This window comes from Lactuca saligna, chromosome 4 (assembly GCF_052625555.1).
Source record: "Lactuca saligna cultivar CGN05327 chromosome 4, ASM5262555v1, whole genome shotgun sequence".
In the NCBI taxonomy this organism is placed as follows: domain Eukaryota; kingdom Viridiplantae; phylum Streptophyta; class Magnoliopsida; order Asterales; family Asteraceae; genus Lactuca; species Lactuca saligna.
In genome coordinates, this window is record NC_136420.1 from 11,929,223 (window position 1) to 11,954,921 (window position 25,699).

A 25,699-nucleotide genomic window follows, 5' to 3' on the forward strand; every position below is an offset into this window, starting at 1 on the left:
ATTGTCGTGAGGGTAGTGCCCTCAAGACAAACTCATGGAAGGTTGTACCGGAAAAATTGGTAAAGGAACACGATTTATTCGTTGACCAAAAACAGATGAGAAACCACTATGACTACTACAAAGGAAAGTATCAAGATTAGGTGAAATTTAAAAGCAAAATTGGAAATATATATGATCCTATAACAAATAAATTTAATATGACTCACAAACAATGGGAGACGGAGATGAAGGTAATATATACTCGTATAATTTTAAAACAAATAATAGAAATATAATTATTTTGTTTTAATGGTTTGATAATTTCAAAATTTTAAACAGTTGAACAAGATTGTAGGAGCTTTGAAAAATGTGCCCCTCCTTTTCCCTGATATGTGCACCCAATTATTTGAACGGTCAACCTCTACCGGATTTGATAGTTGGGGGGTCATCTTCTACACTCCCTCATCCTACTTCTGAATAGAATGAGCATGACTTTGATGAGGTTCAACGCACCCAAACAGAAACCCCCGACTCAACCCAACACGTACCTACAATTGAAGAATCCTTGGGACATTCGAAAAATAAGAGAGTAGGTGGAAACAAAAGAGTTGGTGGAAACAAGAGAAATTCAAGGTCACTTGAAGTTGAGGAGGAAATCATCAGGTTTGCAAGAACATTGGTGGAACAAAATTAAAGAAGTGAAATGGATAAAGACATAAATGCATGTATGGAGAAATTAACAAAAATGGGATGGGGAGAAGAAGATGAAAGACACAAGACCGCTCTTTCACTATTTTTTGAAAGTGCTAATGTTAGGAAAGTTTGGTTACTACTTACGCCTACTACTTGTGACTCGTGGGTGAGGGGTGTAGGAATGAAGTTTGGTTACCTTTGACGACTTTTTAGATGTTATGTTTGATGACTTTTACTAGTTCTTTGTTGCATGAATTTTGGATGTTAGGTTTTATGACTTTTGTTATGTTATGTTTAATGACTTTTATATGCATGAATTTTGTTATTGGATAATTTTTGGTGCATGACTTTTGTTATTAGATAAAGATTTTGGTTGTTATTTATTTTATATTTGACATGTTATATGTAATTGTTTTTTACAGGTCAAGTATGATTTCTAATGGTGAAGCTTTAGCTTTTCGTTTGCTTGTGTTGTATTGGTTGAGGTTAAACCGGCTAAGGCTAAAAAAATCATAAAATAAGAGATAACGGTTCGAGTGGATATGCATATACACAAGATTTGATGCACGGAGACCCCATAGAATGTTATGATATGATGTGTCTTACACAAGATACATTTGTATTATTATGCAATCATTTTACCCAAAGAATTTGGTTGCAAGCTAGTAGGACAATAAGCATTAAAGAGAAGATGGCTATGTTTTTACATGTTATAAGACATAATGAACGTTTTCGAGTGGTTAAAGGAAGATTTTATCACTCCAAACAAACCAATAATCAATGTTTTCACGATGTCCTAACTGCAATAATGTGTTTTGAAAAAGAAATTATAGTACCGACAACTCCTAATCCAACAAGACATGCCTCAGAACGACAAAGATGGTTAAAAGCTATATTTTCTGGAGCAGTAGGTGCACCAGATGGAACTCTCGTACATGCAGTTGTGCCCGTTGATCAACAAACGCGGTATAGAGGAAGAGGAAAAGGTGAATTTTATCAAAATGCATTAGGAATTTTTTATTTGGATATGATATTCACCTTTGTATGGGCTGGATGGGAGGGCATGGCACATGATTCAAGAGTTTTGAAAGAAGTTGCATTGAATCCGACTTTCGGATTTCCATTCCCTCCACCAAGTTTCTAATATTTATATAAGTTTATATATATTCTTAATATAAATTTGATTATCTATATTCTTTATATAATAAATGCCACTTACCTACAAATAAATATTACCTTTGTGACGCCGCATATACCAACACTCGCGGGTTCATGGCTCCGTACCGTGGTACTAGGTATTAATTAGCCGATTTTTGAATACGCCAACCTTTAACTAAAGAAGAAAGGTTCAATCATGATCATAAATAACTTAGAAATGTTATTGAGAGTACTTATGGTGTATTGAAGGTGAGATTCACAATCTTAAAACAAATGACTCCTTATCCTTTTCCGATACAAAGATACATAGTCATTGCTTGTGTCATGGTCCATAATTCTATAAGGAAATACAATATCTAAGAAGAGTTATTTGAAAATTTTGAAGAGAATGTTATGGTTAATCCTGATGTGCATGATGGAGGAATTGAGGACGAAAGCACACAAGGCGTAGAATGGGGTTCAGAAGGCATGGCTACTTTGCGTGAGCAAATTGCTAATCAACTACTTTCACATGGTTTAATTTTGAGTTGTATGCAAATTAATATTTTATTTTCAATTTCAACATGTTTCTATCTGGATTTTAATTGAGTTATGTTTAATTACTTAGTAAGACAATTTTTATTTGCATTTTAAATGATTATTGTGTAATTTTGATTTCGTATGATAATTTCTATGTTTTATAATTATGCAGTAACTCCATCCATTACAGAATAAACCATCAAGGTAATATGATCGTTTTTCATCATTCAGCACAGTTAGTCAGATGTACAATCAAACAACATGGTTTCTATCCCAGTCAGAAAACTTTCCTGGACAACACTTTCCCAGACAGCAACTATCAAACAAGATCCTATTTGTTTCTACAAACACAAGAAACATATTTTTCCAATAATAACAATCAACTTAGATAATTTTTACGAACTAGATTTTGTTACATAAAATACATATAGTGATGATGTTAAACATGTTTTATTGTATTTCATTGTCCACAAAATCTAAACATATTTTATTGTATTTCATTGTCCACAAACTCTACCATGTGTACAAACCGGTTACATGGAAACCATGTGTACAAAATGGTTACATGGAATTTGATTAAAAAAAATCAAATAATATAAAATTGTTATTCTTGCCACCCCTTTCTTATTGCACCTAGTCGCCACTTATCGACTAAATCAGTTGCATATCATCTATATTTGTAATAGTTTAAGTTGGTAATCATTATGAGTAACTGATAAAATAAGTTTTTTATATATGAAACTTTATAAATGGTCCCTGTGGTTTTTAAGAACCTAGGTCTTAGTCCCTAACTTTTTTATCCTTAAGGATGGTCCTTATGAGGGCTAACACTTTCTGTTTTAGTTTGTTAAGTCAGAACATATGCGAGACATGTGAGGGCAAAATCATCATACACCAACCACAAGGACCTTCTTGAAGTTTTAAATTTTTATACCTTTTATTTTATTATTTATTAATTTAAAGAAAATAATTAATGTGCATTTAATAGAACAAGTGGGTCCTACCACCCCATACCATTTACTCTCCATTAAAACCACCACCTCTACCATTAAACACCATTAACCTCCACCATCAAACACCACCATCAAACACTACCAACCTGCATCATTAAATACCATTGTCACCATCACTGCCATTGATACGTATAGAATGTACTAGTTTTAATCCTATTAACTTAAACACAAAGACAAACACACGAAAGGTAGTGTACCTATCGATTAGCAGTTTAGTATAGGTAAGTAGGGTATTGAACACATGAAATGTTAAACAATTAAAATAAATGCTAATATTATCTAAATAAAACAGGTAAAAAGAAGGGTTTTTCTCTAGTTTTACAAGACTAGAAACTTAAGTAACTACTTAAACACTTAAACAAATGACAATTAACAACTAAGGAGACACAAAAGACAACTAGATTCAATCAATTTAAAAAGACTTCCATTTAGATTCGATTCACTTATTCCTATGGTTGATTTCGTAGCAAGTGCAATGGATTAATATGTCATTGGCTACTAATTTCTAATGTGATTAGGTTCATGTTCAGTATTACTAATCCTTAGCAAACAAGTTAATTCAAACAGTGATCGGTTGATTAAACTAACAAGTTTCCTAGTGTTCAGTTCGGATCAAGTAAGCCTTGTAATATTAGTTAACTAAATTTATCAATTCAGTCAACTCGTGTATGGTTGTTCATCACACTTGCTTACACATTAACTTACTTTCTTGTTAATCCTAGGTTCATATTCACTAATACTAGGCATATAATATTGTTTTCACAAAACCATATGATTCAAGAAATTAAGAAGATATTCATGCAACTCAATAACTTGATTAATAATAGAAAATTATTATTGCTAACACATAAGGGTATTTAACAAGCTTAACAAAACAATTCACCAAATCAAATTAATCCAATCCATAAAATCACACCATATTTATAAGTTCATCTAGTCTAAACAAAAGTATGAAGCTTTTAGATCATAACTACTGCAAATAGCATCCTAAAATCAAAATCTAATGATTCAAACATGGTTCACAAAAAAGATTAAGATAAAGGTAATGTTTGTTTGCCTTTAATCTCTTCAAAATTGACTTCTAGGTTGAATTCTCGAAAACCACAACTCTAAGAACCCTTCTGGCCTCCAAAAATCGTCCAAAGCCTCCAGCATTAATTAGGGTTTTGAATGAAAGCGTTTATATATATAAATTCAGAAAACAGAGCCAACTCGACGAGTTCTTTCACCCAACTCGTCGAGTTGGTCTTTTAAATCGCGTGTATGACAAGTCAACATCAAGAATCGTGAAACTTCTTATCAACTTGTCGAGTTAATGGCCAGCTCATCGAGTTTGTTTGGAATAAACATTTCTCAAAATACGAAAGTCGTCCAAAATTGTGTCTAGTTTTTAGAACATTTTGAATCTCGTCAATTGGAGTTGCGGTTCATGAGATATTGCTAAAACACTGACGAGGGGTAAAGCTATCCACCAACATCCCTCTTTTTTCAAAATCTAAGATCCAAGGTTCCAATCGTCAATTCCGCTTCCTTTCCTTCTGAGCATGTCTTTATTGCTGAAAATGAAAATTTTAAACTAATTAAGCATCTTTTGCTCATTAAATGAGATAAAATCAACATAAAGTATTAAGATAATGCATGAATTTTATAACTAAATATGCCAATATCAGCCATCAAACACCACCTCTGTCATCAAACAGCACCATCACTATCATTTCCATCCAATTTCACTACCACTACCACTACTATGAAAAACTACCACCATCACCACCCTTTACCTTAGTGAACCACTACCCATCACCTCAAAATCAGATTAAACTTAAACAAAATCAAAAGGAAACCAATCCAAATCAAAATCATAATTAAAAACAAATCCAAATTGAAGGAACCTAAATCTATCATGCTCATAAATTGATAAGAACAATCACTTAACTGAGGCACACCTAATCAAATTACATGAAGCTTTAGAAATTGAGATCAATTTGACATCTTTAATGGCTAACTAGTAATACATAAGGGTTTCAAACTGAAGATTCTATATTACTAAAATTGAAGTTAAATTTTGGTGATAGCTTATTCAATTTCACTAGGGTATATACGCAATAAAAAGAAGAAACAACAACATGCATTGTCCTAAGATGCTTACGAATTTAGTTTTGCAGACTTCTTGTATTTCATACTTGTTACATTAGATCGATTGAGATTATCACAAGACATGAAATATAGATCGAATTGATGAGAGTAGATTAGGGTTCAGACGGAGTAACAGGGTAGTCGACATTGTTAGTGGTTATATATATTAGAAGAAATATAAATGATTTATTTTTATTTAAACGACCTTGTTCGTAGTTGGAGATAACAAAAAGAAATAAAAAAACTCATTGGTGATTGTAGTGATGGATGGGAAGGGCGACAAAGAGGGTACGGCAACACAAGGATCGCGTCACTTCAAATAAAAAATGAGAAATCATGATGACATTATCGTCCAGTAGTGATGGTCAGCTTTAATGATGGTTTGAGTCTGACAATCGAGGATGAACTGATGTCTGATGGTCTCTATCAAGTCTTGACTGAAAGTGGACTTTAGGGGTGAGTGGGTTGGAAAAGAAGTAATTTATTTGAAGACTTCAAGAATGGTCCTTGTAATTAATAAAAAACGATTTTACCCTCACATGTTTTGCACATGTTTTGAATTAACGGATTAAAATACACATTGTTAACCATAAGAATTGTCTATGAAAAGTCTTAAAACCATATGAACCATCCTTAATGATAAAAAAATTTAGGGAATAAAACTAGATTTTGGAAAACTTCAGTGACCATTTATAAAGTTATGTCTTATTTATATAAGAAAATTCTATAAAAATTCTTATGTTTTTGTCTTATAATCAATTTAGTTTTTATATGTTTTTTATTCAATTAAGTCCAAAAAAAACCAAAAACCATATTCAAGTTGACCATTTTACCCGCTAAACAGGTGACAGGTCATCACACTTTCAAAAATTACATTTTTGGCCCAAATTTTAAATTTTATTACAAATTTGGTGAAATTTTTACACTTTTGGCGTAGATTTCAATTTTGTTATGATTTCATCATAAATTAAGTTTTTTACATTTTCTTTCAAAAAAATCGAATACGTTTCGCTTGTTGTATAAAATCGTATTTATACAAAACAAAACATATTTTCACATATAAAACTTCTTTTTTCTATATAATTAAAAAATATATATTTTTGTATGCAAAATAGCTATACAAGAACCTTTTTTAAAACATTTTTGTATGTAAAGTACCTATTTAAAAAATATTTTTTTATTTAAATATTTATTTATTATGACAACACGAAATATTTGGTTCAAACAATGTCTAAGTTGTAACCTTATAACAATGAAAAACTTTGAAAGTCATTAGAGCATAAGTGCATGTGTATGGAAGTATACAACTTGAAAGTCACCTAAGAAAAATAAACAAGTTAAGCAAGACATAATGGGACAAATAAATTATGATTCAATTTGCAATGCAATCAAACAAGGATCAAGTGATGATAGCACAAGAACTTGTATTTGTGTCCCAGTCTTGAACACTTGAATTATAAAGACAACATATTTAAGTTTGCTATCAACTAAGACCATAAACGTTTCCCTAGGACCCATCCAAGACTGTGAACCCAAGGGGAAAACACTTTAGACCATGAATACCACCCTAGGAAGGATTCTAGGGCGTAAACACCGTTAATGGGCCACCCTTTGGCCGTGAACTACCTTAGGAAACCTTATCTAGGCCGTGAACACCTTCCTAGGAGGCGCCTTGAGCGTAAGCACTCCTTAGAGGACCTTGTTTGGGTGTAAAATCCTTCATGATGGGATGTTAAGGTGTAAACGCATTAAATAATTCAAACTTTGACCATAAACACCATCCTAGGCATCACCTAGGGCTTAAACATCATAAAGACTCCAAACCTTGACCATGAACACTTCCCTATGAGAATCTTGGGCGTAAACACTTAGATACATTAAGTGTTTACGGTTGATGAGTTGTCTTTTGCCAATTTCCCATGCAAATTCCAGTAAAACATGTGTTAACCATATATAATAAAGCTTTATCCATCAGTAATCCAAGCAAGTGTCAAGTCACCCCTTATCCTTTTTTAGCGTAAACTACTTCCCATTGATCACATTTACTTTCTGTAAACTCCTAAATCACTCCCCACTATTCAAGCTTCAAGCCTTATTTCCTCAAAGCATCTCCTAGATCTTTTAAGTATATCATGTTTAGCTAAGTAGTTTCTCATATTCTTTTAGTTATTTCATGATATTTACACATAAAATTATGTGTTAATATTCTTAGGATATTCTAAAGTTCAAAGAGTTATCAAGCTCTTCAATTGTTAGGACTTGAACACTTCTCAACATCTATCCAAATCATCCACCAAATCAAACCAATGTGAGACTTATACCCCACTCTTTTCAAGTTTTCAGGGATACAAGCCATATCTTGTTTAAATCATTGGATAATTGCATGTATTTATATGTTTAGGTGTTTATGTGTGTTGAAATGATATTATTTCATGTTAATACTTCATAAACTTGATATTTCACAAACCTCATGATGTTAGAACTAATTTATCTTTGTATAGATCTACATATTGTGTATTATATTAAACATAAAACTAAACTACTAGGTAAATATATGATGAGATACACCAAGATGGTAAATTGTGGTTAAAAATACTTTTACCACTATAACTTATGCAAACTTTAAGACATAATAATTTTCATGGATTTATAAGAGGTTTTGGTGGAACTAATGATAATATTTTAGTCACAACAAGAAGAGAATATTTTGTTTGCAAAGACCTCCATAAAATGTTGGATATGTCAAAACACCCTATAAAACATGGTTATTTATCTAAAAAAACAAATGTTGCTAGTAAAAATATCATGTAATGTTTATACGATTTCAAGGGTTTTAAACTTAGCATATTATGTCATAGTTATAACCTTTTTGCAAGTTGACAAACTATTAGTGAATATTTATAATTTTCAATATAAATAATTTTATCAAGACAATTTACAAAACATAGCTTTTATGACGGAAATATTTGCGTGCCATAAAGCTACATGCATAGCTTTACACAAGGAAAATGTTATTTGCATTATTTAATAAAGGGAGAAAAACTCGCGTACATTCCATTGATACTCTTGTGAGATTTGTTTTGTTTTCTTCGTCGTACCTATCTAGTGTACATTGTAAGGCTTGTGTTTATAACCAGAGTCCCCTGGAGGGACGGAATAATTGTGTATAAATCTATACGGGGTTGACACCCCACACCTATGCTGTTCGCCACAGCTAGACTGACCAGTCTAAGGTGACAAATATCTGGATCATATCTGACGCTTAAAGAACGTCGGGGCAGGCGTTCTCGTCATTTATGTATGATTATAACAACTCACATGGAGTAAGGTCCTAGTGACATTGGAATTACGTGGAATATACACCCCATTAGTTTTATAACATACATAACTATGTTTCGTATATTTGGTAAATTGATTTCACAACTTTGGTCTCAGGGTTTTAAGACCACAACATCTTTTATGTACAGAAAATATAGGATTTTCTGGTGACACTCTCTTTTCAGTAACAAACAAGGGAAAACTAAGAAACATGCATGCAGTTATACATGATTTTGGAACGAGACTCACAAACTACTTTTATAAGAAAATTTTGGATTTTCCTGGAAAAATTTACAACGTACAATGAACACAAATTTTTCAAAGCTTTCTTACAAAAATGCTTATGAACTCACCAACATTTTAGTTGACGTTTTTCAAAACGACTTTTATTATCAAGGATTTAGTAGACAGATATTCACCATGAGCGAGGTATGATGTCGCGACATTATGTTATTTCTACTTTTGTTATTCGTGTTTAACGTTTGAACAGAACGAGTATTGTAAAAAAATGTAAGTTTAATATTAATATATGAATATTTACGTTGCTATGTTTCATTTATATACAATTGTTATGATACTGTACAATGACGTCATCCGCCCCCGGACGTTTCCGCCGTTCTGGTTCGAAGGTGTGACATTTATAAAAACGTAGTTATATGAAAATACATGAAATACACTTATATAGAATATGTTATTATAACCATATATACCTTAAAAACTTTTATAATATAAGTATTTATTAAGGATATAAAAAATATTATGCGTGCAAATAAATACATAAGTATATATAAATCCATTTTTATAAAAACAAATATATACAAACACATATTTTATATATATATATATATATATATATATATATATATATATATATATATATATATATATATATATATATATATATATATATATATATATATAAAATCACCTATTTGTGCAAACACGTTTTTATACAAATATGTTTGTATACAAAAGAGTTTGTATACATAAATATATAAAAATATGTTTTATATGAAATATGTGTTTGTATAATTCTTTTTAATAAAAACATGTTTGTATACGTTTTCATAAAATACGTGTTTGTATATAAATGCACATGTTATAACACATGTGTTTGTGTGTGTGTATATATATATATATATATATATATATATATATATATATATATATATATATATATATATATATAATAAAAATTGATCTGTATACATTTAGGTATTTATATGCACACAAAATGTTTTTATATACATAAAAAAAAATATTTTATAAAAGGTTTCTAAATATATATATATGGATACAATAACATATTTTATATAAGTAAGTGTATTTCACATATTTTCACATAGCTACATTTTTTATAAATAGGTGTTTAAAATAAAAGAATATTTTTATAATTACATATTTTGCATACAAAAAATGTTTTCTTACAAAATGTTTTTGTATAGGTATTTTACATATAAAAATGTTTTTTTTAATATATGTAGAAAAAAGAAGGTTTTTATGTGAAAAATATGTTTTTTTTGTACAAATATGATTTTATCCAACAAAAAAAACATAATTGATTTTTCCTTTGCAAAAGAAAATGTAAAAAACTAAATTTAGGAGAAATCGTAATAAAATTTTAAAATCTAGATTTAAAGTGTAAATTTTGAATCAAATTTGTAATAAAATTTAAAAAAAAAATCAAAAATGTAATTTTTGAAAGCGGATGATCTATTGATCGGGTAAAAATAATTTTGTCTGAGTCGTTACTAACAATCGAAAAGCCAGTCTTTCAGCTAATAACTCATCAGATCATACAACTCCTGAAAGAATCAAATTGAATATAATTCTCGATTTTTGTGATTTAATTGAATAAAAAAAACATATAACGAATTAATCAATTATAAAGCCAAAACAACTTTTATAAAGTTTTCCCTGTTTGCACTAGAGGAAACATATAACTATATAAGCAATAGTCTAGGGACTGGAATGTAATATCCCCTAAAAATATAGAAATGGTTAGAAATGAAAACTAAGCAACAGTCCAGGGACTAGAATATAATTTTCTCCGCGATCTGATTTAGCCACCATATTTTTACTTTCTACACTTTTCAATCCTCTCTTGTTTACCCGTGAAGATCGAACACGAACACCGCGATTGAAATCCCATTGACTCTTGGTTCCTTTTGGTGTTTGATTCTTCCAAGTTTCAAACATCTCGAAATCATCTCCTTCCGATAGATCCCTGAGTTTACTTGTAATCCCAACTCCAAATAACCTTCCCCGAACCGTGATCTCTGTTAACAATGGAGTTTCAAAGATTTGGTGTATGTGTCATTGTAATCATAGGGCTTCTATCCACAATCGCTCAGTCAATACGTTTCGAGCTCGAATCAGGCCACACTAAATGCATAGCAGAAGACATCAAGAGCAATTCCATGACAGTTGGTCATTACTCAATAGTTAATCCCAATGAAGGACAGCCGTTACCTGAATCTCACAGAATCACCCTCAAGGTCAACTTAATAACTAATTCTAGATGCTAATTCCGTTATTTATTATCAGATAGTAATTTATTGCTCGTTTTCTTTTTTCATGATTTGCACTTATCTTGTAACCCTAATTGAACTGCGCGGAGTTTTTATACGTTTTGTCTATGCTTGACATTCAATTTGTTTGCGCATGGTTGTCCTTTAAGTTTTATTACTATTTTTTGGATGATGTGAATTGATTACGACTTATATGTTTTAGATCGTAGTAATAAATTAGGGTTTCTTCGCAACTGAAGTTTTGGATTTAATTAGATCGTAGTATTAAATTAGGGTTCGGATCTTTCTTGAACCTTATTCTTATCCTCTTTGTGTAATGCAGGTGACTTCATCCTACGGGAACAGCTATCACTCATCTGAAAATGTGCAATCAGGGCAATTTGCTTTTCAAGCTGTTGAAGCTGGAGATTATATGGCTTGCTTTTACGCCATTGATCATCAACCATCACTTAAGATCCCAATTGAATTTGATTGGAGGACTGGTGTAGCTTCTAAAGATTGGTCCAATGTTGCCAAAAAAGGTTCAGTAGATGTAAGCCTCTCTAATTCCTTTTCCATCATTCTTTCTGATCACATAAAAATATCAAATTTGATGTTCATATTATAAGTTTTCCGTTTCCAGGCAATGGAATTTGAGTTAAAGAAACTAGCAGATACCATCACTTTTATCCATGAGGAGATGTTTAATCTCCGAGAAAGGTTAGTGAAATAATTTCCCAAAAGGGTAAAATAGTCTGTTTCTGATTTTGGTATTTCTAAAGCTGAAATTACGTATTCGCCCTTGTTACAGGGAACGAGAAATGCAAGAGCTTAACAAAGTGACAAACTCAAGAATGGCGTGGTTGAGTTTTCTTTCACTCTTTGTTTGCTTATCAGTTGCAGGTTTGCAGCTATGGCATTTGAAATCTTTCTTTGAAAAGAAGAAGCTTATTTAATTCTTGTAACATTTTTCATCTTCTTTAAGAGTCGTATCTATGGATTTTTAATCTAAATACTTGTAATTGACTCTTTGTTATTGTTAGGATCAAAGTCACACCGAGTAATTTCTAAAAACGAAAAATCAGGGATTATGATATTTATGTTTATTTATGGTAAAAAGTTGCTTATTTTCACTATCAATGTGGATAATATATTCTAGTTCTTTTTTTTTTCTTCCATAATAGCCAATGTATTAATATTTGTATTTATAGTAGCAATGTACTTGTATTTACTTATAAGTTTTAGGTTATGTGGTGTTATTATGGGTAATGAATTATGAGAAAAATTTATTGTGTGTAAGATATTGGGAATACATTGTTATTATGGATAAACAAAAAAAAACACATTTTATAAGTTTTAGGTTACATGAAGTTATTATAATTAAAAATACTATAAACATATTGTTACTATGAATAAAAAAAGTATAATAGATTGTCTATATATGTAAAAAGGGAAAATGTGGTTAAATAATATGAAGCACATGTTTATTTTGTAAGAGGTCATGAGTATGTTAGGCAAGTAATTTTGAGAACTTTTAATTTTTAAGAAAAAGTTTGAATTAAAGAAAAAACTTTGTTGGGTAGTATGGGTTTATAACTTTTATTATAAAAAAAAATTAATTCAAAAATTGTTTCTAATAGGCTTTAAGATCTTTTATCTTTTTTGAGAGTTTTAGAAATTTCTTGGAAAGCTAAAAGTTGAAAGTTGTAATTTTTATTTGGATAAAAGTGTTTGACAAACTGGCTGAAATTTTTTTAAATTGTAAAATTATATAAAAACTAAATGTTAAAAGCTCTCAAAAGTTGTTTAAAGTAACGATTGAATTGGATTACGAGTATATTATTTAGAATAAAAGCTTTAAATTCGTATTTCCGAACAAATTTTTTTCTTTAATTCAAGTTTTTTCCTAACTAAAATTTCTCAAAATCTTGTTTACCAACACATTGTCTTTATAATTTTATCTTTTTTAAAAACTTACATCTATATTTGTCAACACTTTATGTAGAAATAAAGTCATAGATTCTAGCTATTGTATACCACTCTACCAACTATCTATTATTTTTTTTGAACATATCCTATAACACTTGTATATTTTTCAATGCTTAATGAACTTCATACTCTACTCTTTTCGATTAGCATGAGATTTTGATCCATTAGTATGAGATTTTGAAGAAAAAAAAGTTTGCTTTGTACTTGTTCAAGTAGGTTTTGTTTTCGATTACATGTTTTTTATATGTCATGAAAAAGGAAAAATAAATATTTTTAACGAGGATTTAACCTAAACGACTTGAATATGTTGAATCTCAAATAACCTCCAAAAATATGATATAAAAAACATTTTAATAAGAATTTATCATAAACGACTTAAATATGTTGAATTGCATATATCGTCCAAAATATATTTAAGGTTGTATTTGTCATACTATAATTATTATTTTTTTTTTTTTAAATTTTTTTATCATGTTTGGAAAACCAAAAAGTAGTTTATAAGTTATATTAAAAAAACAATCTATTAAAAATAATTTTTCAACAGACTTATTAAGTTTTTCCTATATTTTTTCAAATATATTATTTATTAATTATTCAAAATTTATACCATGCTAATTCCTAAACCAAAGTTAAAGTACATTTACGTATGCCATTAACTTACACCGGTATATTGTTGACTTTTGAGGTTCCTAAAAGTATTTTCAAATAGTAAAATATTATTTATCCATATATAATAATTTGTGTTTTAATGAGGTTGTATAATACCGTCGTATGTGGATAAAAAAATCCGTATATATTATAATATGTATCATAAATATATCATCCTTGTATATAAGATATAAAAAAAATTGTATATCAATCACTTATTTTTTCTAATTATACTAACCACTCAATATTAATGAAACAACTATGCTGTAAAATATTAATTAAATTTTCTAACAAAATGATCTTTATTTTAATTAGTATTTGATTAAGAAAAACAAAATATCATAGTTATACATGTTACCTTTCCACATAAAAATAGTAATCTTATATGAAACATTTTAAAAGGTATTTAGACTTTAATACTTATATAATATTAAATCCGTAAATAATACTGAAATTGTAGGATCTATAAAAGAATATTGTTCGTTGGGATATCCGGAAGTGAAGTTTAATATTATGAGTATTATAGATGCAATACATTTTACTTAAAAAAAACTAGGGAACTATTTTTAGTACATTTTTTTTAATTTAATGAAATGTATTACAAATCCAATAATATTAAATTATCATTTTATATATATTTCTTAGCTAACTTATCATTGTAACTATCAGCTAGTTTTGCTAATACCTTAACTTTTCAGATAGACTTTGAAACATTGCTTAAATATCGATAGCCTTCTAAGTTGTTTTATTAATATATTTCAAATTAATATTTATTAATATATATCGTGTAATTATATTTGATATAGTAATAATGTAATATAAGGTTGTTTTATTTATATATGTAGTACATTCATTATACATAAAAGAAAAGTTATCAACTTAAATGACCATAATCGTCTTTTATGTACCACAAAATACTGTTTAATTTATGAAACAGACTTATAAATTTGCGTAATTACTATTTTGACATCATATCTCGTGAATATTTTAATTTTCGAGAAAAATACATATTTCGTTCGCAAAAGTGGTGTCTATCATGGAAAATTAATGTTATTTTGCTAATTGATAGGTAAGAAAAATAATTGCAATACAACTTGAAGTCGGTTTAATTTGATAGGTAAGAAAAATAATTGCAATACAACTTGTTTAAGCGTATTGTTTTTTCATGAGTTCGATTCTGAGTAGGTCTATTTTTGCTTCAAAGATATTGTATATAGAAAAGGAACAAATTACACAAATGCTCCTTTATCTTTATAGTTTTTTTATCTTTATAGTTTTTTTTTTTTCTGAAGTTGTCGAAACTTTTTTCCTTAGATGGTCTCTAATGAGCAAATCTTGCCAAAAAAAAACCCTGTGACTAACTTTGTTAGTTTTTTTAAATGACAAATATACCCTTTGTTTTATACACACAGATGGTCCTTCTCTCTCTCTTCACCACGAGCCAAGGAAGAGGCTGTCGGCCACCGGAGCTGCCTTTTCCTTCCTCCTCCTGTTGAGCAATGCCACCCAAACACCCTTAAAGATCATTGTTCCGTCTTGACCCATTGTATGTCGCATGTTCTGTCGGATTAGGAAAAAAGAAACAACGAGCAGCCAGAGCATGCCCTCTCGCCACCACTGTCGGTGACAATAGCCACCAATAACCGCCTCTCTTTTTTCTTCGCTCCTTTCCTCTGTCCATAACATATCCAAAAATAAACCCTTGATCGGCGACTGCTTTGTTCCCCCTCACATTCGTCTATTGCTACTGACGATCCAGTACAAAAATTGTAAATGGTTCTTGATTTGGTTCTCAGACTAGCAGTGGTTGGGAAGGAAGGGGTGAACAATGATGTATCTAGTGCTCGATTCACTGGCGAGGCATATCGGCCATGAGTGTGAGAGAGAGAGACACACACATATCGAATTTTGAGCATCTTCATGACAGAGATTGTAGCGATTTTGGTGCAATTCCATAGAGGGTTTTTGCTAAGCCTCTTGGTGGAGGTATCGATGCCGATGATGTCTGCAATTGATAATCCGTTGGGTTAGACTTGGGGGTCGACTGTTAGGGCAACATATTATTTGATGTCGTTAATTGTGCAGTCGAGGAAGTCGAAGTGAGGCCTGAGGTTGGCTATGATGGCGGGGGAGAATGACTTAACGGAGGTAAAAAAAAAAAAAAAAAGTCTGGTGAAGGTATTGGTGGTGGTCACCCCATTTCAGGGGGAGGTTTGAGTTGGTGGTGACCGGAGGAGGACAATGAGGGAAACGAGGGCTGTAATCTGTGGAGAGAGAGAGATAAGGACCATCTGTGTGCATAAAAAAGGGTATATTTGTCATTTAACAAAACATTACAGAATATATTAACAAAGTTAGTCACAGGCTCTTTTGTGTGCAAGGTTTGCTCCATAAGGACCATCTAAGGGAAAAAAGTTTCGTAAGAATCATTTCAGAGAAAAACTATAAAGCTAAAGGATCATTCGTGTAATTTGTTTATAGAAAAGCTTTGAAAGGGACTTGATAACGCAACTTTAGAGGCAAACACTTAACCACTTTGTTTAGCGTTTATATTTAGAAGAAATACGTATCTTACGGTAATTACCAATGATTCAAAATACTGTTTTTAACGGTTTTTAAAAAATCATTTAAAATCATAGTTGAATTTATGTTAACATGTTGTCCTAATAATGGCAAACTTGTTGATGGATGGCTACCATCTTCCCACCAAACTACCGGGCCCCCACATGGGCTTTTCATAATTGTCCAAAACTTGGCCGCATGAAGCCCTGAAAGTAGAAAATGCCAATCTTACCCTTGAGTTCGCGTATGAACATTACTCAATAAATATGTAATTAATGATGTCAAGATTTGACATCAATGAAAATGTCAATGTTTTCAAGATAATATAAAGTAAAGATATTATAATATTAAAATCGTTTCCCTATGATGTATACAACATAATCAATAGTGAATTTTGTTATTGAAATATTTGATCATACAAATCATTTCTTAGGAGTAAAATAAACATTATTACGAGGCAGAACAATATAGAGGTTAGGGAGAGCCAAGGCCCCTCCGTTTATATATATATATATATATATATATATATATATATATATATATATATATATATATATATATATATATATATATATATATATATATATATATATATATATATATATATATATATATATATATTATCAATATAATACCAAACAAATCCCTCAAAAAATTGAAACACCCAATATTTCATTAGGAAACTAGGGGCGTAAACGAGTTGAGCCGAACTCAAGCCTTGTCATGCTCGGCTCGTGGTCGTTTAAGTTATATGAGGCTCGAGCTTGAGTTCGGCTCGATTCGAGCTTTCTTTTCATGTGCTCGACTTGAGCTCGTAAAGAATTATAAAGCTCGGCGCGGGCTCAGAGACTCGTTTTTTATCTGACGTGCCTAAATAAGCTTAAGCTTAGCTCGAGCTCGTTAAAAAGCTCGTTTACTAACATCCTAAATCCATCATTCCCCTAATATATTTTTATTTGAACATACATAAATAATAATAAATATATTATATAAAGACTCGTTTAGGCTCGCGAGCCTAATCGAGCTTAGCGATTTAGGCTTGAGCTCGAGCTCGTTTAATAAACAAGCTTAATATTAAGCTTGAGTTCGGCTCGAGCTCGTTTAAAATCAGTTTCGAATTGAGCTTTTAATGATCCAATCTCGAATAGCTCGCGAATAGTTTGGCTCGTTTGCAACTACTTAATTCTATATTTCTATAGATAAATCAACAAATTGTTTTTAACTATGACGTTTGTTGAGCTAGTTTTGAAGTTTTCATTTCGGCCCTTTATGATCCAGAAATGGATTTATAAATTGAGAACATTAACTCATACATAATGCAATATATGTGGGACATTTTGTCTATTTTACATTATACCCCTGTTTTTTTTTTAAAAAAAATTCATAAAACCCAAGTTGAATTCAAAATTAAACACCAAACAATCAAAATCAAAAACTATGGAACATTAATATAGGGTTTAAATTGAATTGTATTTTCCTCATGAATCCATATATCTCCATTAATGAATACATAGACAATAGGCTTATTATAGGTCTAACTTTACACCATATCTACACATACAATGACATCCCTGGGATTTTTTATAATGAGGATGGTCTATACCTTAAAACTCGACCTAAACGTGAAATAACAATGATATTAAAACCCTTGGGGAAAATATATTGACATAGTGAGAATTGGAGGTAACATGGAACACTCAAACTTAGGGGTGATCAAGTTCATGAGATACTCGAGACGGATTCAAATTGAAATATTCAAACCATGAAGCTCTTACTTTTAACTGAGCTTAGTTATCTCTACACTTTTACCATTTATTTGATTTATATTTACATAATCTATCCGGTGGAGTCAAGCTTGCAAGCATAATCGTATTTCTAATGTAATGTAATTTTATTTTATTTTTTGATAATTATTCGATTTGAATTGAATCGAGCTTTAAAATGTTGATTACTTTGTCAAATTCGACCCCAAGCTTGAAGGTTAAGGCTAGGTCGAACATGTTAGGGAATTTCGAAAATTTGGGTTATAGAAAATCTGGATCACAAACAGGAATCGTGTTATACACTTTCCTTGTTTGATATTTCGACCCTAATTGCTTTGGGTATCTCGAAATCCAAACTAGGATAATTCCTGAAGAACAATTCTGATTTTAGGCACAAAACCAGAATCAATTTTAAGAGAGAATGAAGAAGAAATCGATATCCGTTTTTCTGTGTTTCAAAGAAGTCGTTGTGTTTCCCGGACTTATCCATACAACGGATAAAACGAGAACGGTTTTCAACTTTCAGAAAATACAAATTATGCCTTGTATTTGCATCTTTAAAGAATAACAAATTAGTCATCGTACTGTTCTAAATTTTTTTTTTCGGGCGCTGCCCCGAACCCCGACTTGACACAGTAGATCAAGATTCAGTACTAACAATATTTAGTAAATACAAGTGTGCACTCCCACACCTCCTAACTTGTATTATAACTAAAACACTGTTCTTGAAACACTTGTTAAATCCATTACACTAAAATATTTTTGGTGATTAAATCACCAGCAGAACAAACATTTTTTATTGAAAGTCCGAGTTTTAAATATGTTAAAACATAACTCTAAATTAGTGACATTTGACATGTGAAAGGTGAATAGTGGATTTGAGAACGTGAGACTTAGAAATGATTTTTAAAATCCACAAAATAGCAAGACATTGTATCTCTCTTTGATATTAACGAAATATCACTCGTAACTGTTTTTGAACATTTATTGAAATTTTGTTTTAAATATGTTAGAATAGACCTTCTTGAAATGATATTACTTATGATAGAATAAAATAATTATGAGATAAATAGAACTTTTGTTTTGATAGAAGTTATGAAGAAATCAAGAAAGTATGGTAATAGAAGATTGTGTCCATGTGCTTACAACGATAACATCTGGTAACAATTTGTACTGATTTATATTGATGATGTCACATGCACACATTAGCAAATCCTAGCATGTTTGATGATGCGTACGATTTTGTTTATTTGAGTTGGATTAAAGTATGTCACATTGAAGAGACCTATGTTATGTTATGTTATTATGGGTTTATAGACTAACCGAGTTTCATGCCATTGATATAAATAGATATCGTCAGTCCATTTATCAATAATCGGTTGTAGTAATAATTATAAATCCTCTTTCGAAATCAATGAATGTTTGAATTTTCAATCTTCGCTCTTAATCATTTCATTGATATTTTTTATATTTTATTTTGCATTTCTTGCCATTGATTGTGTTTGGGAATTATCAAAATATGTTGCGACTTTTCCTTTTGCAATTTGAAATAAAAATATTATTCTTAAACTTTGAAAATGCTATTTCAAATTATATATATATTTTTTTAACCGGCAAAATGTGATATATAAAAATGAAAATAACTTCACTAGCAAGCCGCTAGTAGAGAATATAGTTACAATACATTAATAGAATAAAGGGGAGGAGTTCCATACTCTCCAATCTATACTATTATTTGCTCCCTTATGTTTAATCCACACATATGTCAAAGATTTAACAACCCCCACTATTCTCTCTGAATTTAAGACAATTTTTTTAAAGATCCCGTCATTTCGGGCTCTCCATAAACACCATATGGTACCAAATAAGATCGCAGTTAATCTATTCCTCTTCTTAGGACAGTTTCCCCATCTAGATGCATAATCAATTATGTCCGATACTGAATGAAAATCCGTCTCCGGTAAACCACACCAATGAAGGATCATCCGTAATACATCCCTCGCCAACGTGCATGTTGCAAGAATATGGTCACCTGTTTCATCTGTCATATTACAGGCACCACAGATAGTTGGGTCCATTGTAACTCCCCTGGTTTTGAGTGCTTCAGCTGAGGGTATTCGACTTTGTTTCGCTCTCCAAATAAAGCCAAATACTTTTAATGGAACCAGTTTTATCCATGGGGAGATTCCGTCACATACCAGGAATGATGCTCTTTCAATTCTTTCCCGTAGAGCTGCCACACAGAACCGTCCATCTCTAGCAAAAGAAGATACCCATGTGCCACTAGCCTCCTCCTGATGCATTACATCGTCGAATGAAATATTTATTTTTTCTAACTTTTTTATGCTTTTTACTATATTGTTCCATATACTGCTCCAAGGATGTTTTGCTCCAAACCTATTATTTGCATCCACCAATTTATGAAGACCATTGATAATTTGGACCCAAAAAGAGTTGGGTTCGTTTTTCAGCCGCCATAACCACTTAGTTAGCAATGCTAAATTAAGGGAACGAATAGAGCCAATACCCAAACCTCCAACAATTTTTGGAGCAATAACCTTTTCCCAGGCTACCCATTTTATGTTATTCTTGCAAGTAGACCCTCCCCAAATAAACTGTCTACGAATTTTTTCCAATGATCTTATGACTCCTTCCGGGGCGCCAAAGATAGATAGGAAGAATGTGGGAATGCTTCCCAGTACCGTTTTGGCGAGGGTGATTCTTCCACCAAAACTGAGGGTTTTAGCTTTCCAAGTTGAAAGTTTTGACCTCAATTTTTCTATTATAGTGTTCCACGAGGCCTTTCGATTCATATTTAAACCTACCGGGACACTAAGGTCGGTGAAGGGTAGCACCGCAGGTTCACATCCAAGAGGGGTTGCCCAGTTAACAACCTCCTGCGACGGGACCCCAATACCATAAACTTTAGACTTGGAGAAATTGACCTTTAAATCGGATGAGACATAGAAACATCTAAGGATTCTAGCAAGGTTTGCAACATTCCTTTGTGACCAATCCCCCAGAAATAGAGCGTCATCTGCGTACAGGAGGTGAGATAGACATACATTAGCATTAGGGATATGGATACCATCAAATATACCTTTGGAAGTCGCAGTCTTCATTACATCATTTAGTCCCTCCATCGCGATTATGAACAAAAAAAGAGATAGAGGATCTCCTTATCTCACACCTTTACTCATTGAGAATTCGGCAGTGGGGCTCCCGTTAATAATGATAGAAGCCCTAGCCGATTCAAGGCAACCCCTAATCCACGATCTCCATTTACAACCAAAGTTCATTTGAGTCATTATGGACTCAAGGAATCCCCAATTGATCGAATCAAAAGCCTTGTTAAAATTTGCCTTGAATAATAAGATTTCCCTTCCACTTGACTTAGCCCAAGAGCAAATTTCGTTTACTATTAGGGGGCCCTCTAATATGTTTCTTCCCTCAACGAAGGCAGATTGAACTTCATCAATCACACTGCCAATCACCTTTTTCATACGTAAGGCAAGGATTTTTGTGATAACCTTGTACATCGAACCAATCAGGCTGATTGGTCGATAATCCTCAAGCTGAAGCGGGTCTTTTATCTTTGCTGCCAACGTGATGAAGGAAGCATTGCATCCTCTTGAGAATTTACCCCATCTTTAGAAATGTTTTACCACAGCTAATACATCATCTTTAATGGTTTCCAAATTTTTTTTAAAGAATTTCATGGTGAAACCGTCCGGTCCCGGGGCTTTCTCATTGCCACAAGACCATATGGCATTTTTTATTTCAGCAATCGATATCGGGGCCTCTAGAAATTCAGCATCGGACGGGGATAGTTTCCTAAATAAATCACTCCGAAAGTTTGGTCTATTCACCCACTTCTCATGGAATTTGTTGGAGAAGAATGTTACTGTTGCGTTCTTCATCTCCTCAGGATGAGAGGTCCATTTACCATTTATCACAAATCCATGTATTTGGTTTCGTCTTGCCCTGTTGTTTACATACCCATGAAAGAAACTGGTATTCTCATCACCATCTACCACCCATTTCAATCTTGCTTTCTGCCTTAGGTCTAAAGAGGCAAATCTTTCCAGTTCCAAAATTCGACTGTAGCCCCTTGCCCTTTCTACAATTTCGATTTCAGATAATTGCCTCAATTCTGCCACTGAGTCAATTTCCTCCACTCTTTTTTCGAATCCAGGAGCTCCTTATGCTCCTTTTGATATTCAGTCACCCTCCATTATTTGAGTTCACCTTTCAGATGTTTAAATTTGCAGGCTAAATAAATATCAGCAGCCCCAAACCCATTGAAATCTTCCCAATCTGCGGTTGATATTTATTGCGTGATATCTCCTTATGACCCTTCGTAGAGGGTAACTTATCACCACCCTCATCCTCCTTCCTCAACCATCAATTTAATCCCTAGAATGGGAAAAAGAAACTCGAACACAAGTGCACAATTAAAAAAACACGAACAGAGACTGCATCTGATTAGGGGAAGAAGACAACTCAAAATTGGAATTAGGTAGTTTTGGTCCTTGAAGATACCCATCTTGGCCGAATCTATCACAAATTCAAATTGTCTTGCATAACTAATTTCTAGAAATTACTAGTTAGACACTGAACTTTTATAATCAATTATTGTTGTTGTTGTTGTTGTTGTTGTTGTTGTTGTTGTTGTTGTTGTTATTATTATTATCCATGACTAGAGCATCAGGGTAAAATGGTCATTTTGCATCTGTCAGCACATTCAGTCAAATGTACAATCAAACATAATGATTTCTTACTCAGTTAGAATTTATTACTCAGACAAACTTTTCCCAGTCAGCAACTATCAAACGGGACCTAAGTCATACTATAGGTTAACCATTGAAGATGCTCTTAAATTATCCATACCTTATAGGGGTGTTATTCGATTTTCGGTTAAAACAGTTCGTTTTTTTTTTACATTTTAAATCTAACCATAACCAAACCAAATAAAGTTCGGTTTAATGGGTTTCGGTTTATTCAGTTATGGTTTATTCGGTTCGGTTTAACGATTAAATCGAATAAAATTTAGCATGTAAAAATAAATATTAAACTAAAAGAAAAACTTACTAAACTATAACCAAACAAAGAAACTACATTAATATATAAAATAAGTTGTGGAGATAGATTAATATAATTTTAATCGTATATGAAAATAAAAGAAATGATTAAAGGTTATTTGGTTAATTTGTTTTTGCTTTTTAATACAAAATATAAAACAATATATATATATATATATATATATATATATATATATATATATATATATATATATATATATATAAGGAACCTACGTGAACAGTACCTCTCTATGATTGTTTTTTTTTCTTTTTCTGCTTTGCTGGTCAGAGCCATCATTAAGAATAGTTGAGTGTTATAATACGTGTTATGTTCTTCTCCGACCTCCCACTCATTCCAATAACAAACCGACAGCAGATGATCTACGATACACTTTCTTTCCTCCACCGCCTCATCTCACCCGGTCGATACTTTTGTATATCTGGTCCCTCCACCGCCTATTAACTTCACCTCCTTAATTCTCTTTCTTTCTACAACTTTCCTGCTCTGTCTACTTCCACCTTCTTGCCTTTCTCTGAGGATCTAATCTCTTATGAGATGGAGATAACAGTGACCAACCTGTGACAACCCGATATTTCGACTCTATGTAATGACCTAAAAAGTCAGGTATTGTAACCACTTTTGAAATAATGAAATTAACTTCGAAAATAAAATGTACAAAAGTCTCTATTGTGTTACCTACTATGCTAGATATTGTGTCAAGGTTTACAAAAATACTAAGAACACTAAAATACAAGTGATAACAAAAAAAGTTATGACCATTATAAGATTTTCGACAAAACCGACAACACCGATTAAACGAAAAACGTGAAGTTTCAATACAATAGTTTTTTGACTTAAGTATCTAAATGAAAGTTGTGGATATCATTAAACCGTGAGCGTACATAAAAAGAACGTCCAAATCTGACTTCGTATGAAGAAGTTATGATTTTTCCAAGATCTGGATATAGCAGTAGACAACTAAAAACTCGAAATAGAGATTGATAGACTTTTGGCCGAAACAACCTAAATAAGAATCGAAGGTCTCAACCAAAGTAGCGCAACGGTAAAAAGTCTGGCAAAAACAGACGCCAGATGAAGAAGTTATGGATTTTTAACGGGGTTTTCCAGTCCCGTCCTGTTAAAAATAAATAATTCAAAATAAATTCAAAATTATCCGACGAAGTCTAAACGAAAGTTGTAGAGTATATTCTCACCCACGCGTGCATATAAAGAACGTTGAAAACGGAGCTCGTACGCGAAAGTTATGGATTTTACAAGTTTAAGGCTCAAAATCCGAGGCTGTCAGGTCTGCCACGACGTGGCACAGTTGGCCGCGACCCGGCAAGTGACTGAGGGCGTCCCATCAATGGAAGAGGATAAGGCAGCCCACCACGACGTGGCCAACCCTTTGGCATGACATGGCACCCAAATTCTCCCCCTATAAATAGAAGCTTAAGGGTGTCGGGTTTAGTGCTCATCTCTTTCCATCTAAGTGCTGTTACTCTGCGTAATTACCTCAAAAAGCCGTCCCGAAGCCCCGGTTTTCACACTCAAGTTCCAAAGAAAGGTTCTACACTCCCAACATTCCCGATATTCCCGAGAAAATCAACTCTTCCAAGTCAAAGTTCTGCTTGATTATCATCTCGCTTTCTCCCATCAATCAAGTGAGTTCATACCCCTATAAACTACACTTTCAAATGTTTTATCAATGCTTTTTATACACTTTTAAGGGGGGGGGGGGGGGGGAAATACAAGTAAACACACGGTTATTATCGTGTGTAACATAAAGTTTCACTATATACTCTTTTTATCAAGTAAATCATATGTGATTCATAACTACTACATGGGAACTTTCGTATGCAATATATATTCTCGATAACGTCTTGTCTTTTGGAAATAAAACATGTTTATATATACACACACACACACACACACACACGAATCAAACACTTTATTTATACTTTAAGTATATGTGATCATTTATGTCACTATAAATGCTATACTTTACATAACAAGTGAGTACTACACTAGGGTTTACTATACGAACGAAACACCCATTTTGAAAAACTATAATAGGTATAGTTTACGAGGAAATCATGAACATTTACATACTAGAAACACTATATCAAAAAGATATTTTCATACACAAGAACAAATGGACATTTTCGTACATAAATCTGTTTTATACTAAGTTTTGTGAGATATTTCATGTACTTTAGAGTATGCATTTTAAGTCCTGTATTATATACCAAAATCCCTTGTAGGGGGAGCGTGATACTTGTGTATAGATCTATACGAGATTGAATATCCCACACCTAACCTGTTAGCTACA

General features: G+C 32.0%; 1 protein-coding gene across 1 annotated transcript; it reads left to right on the forward strand.

Annotated features, from left to right (window-relative positions):
* The first annotated feature begins 10,921 nt into the window (after positions 1-10,921).
* On the forward strand, positions 10,922-12,456 carry LOC145041222 (transmembrane emp24 domain-containing protein p24delta9-like). Its single transcript, XM_078989205.1, has 4 exons — positions 10,922-11,311; positions 11,667-11,876; positions 11,967-12,043; positions 12,135-12,456. The coding sequence occupies exons 1-4, from the start codon at positions 11,102-11,104 to the stop codon at positions 12,277-12,279; spliced, it is 642 nt and encodes a 213-aa protein (XP_078845331.1). The 5' UTR covers positions 10,922-11,101; the 3' UTR covers positions 12,280-12,456.
* The last annotated feature ends 13,243 nt before the right edge of the window (positions 12,457-25,699 follow it).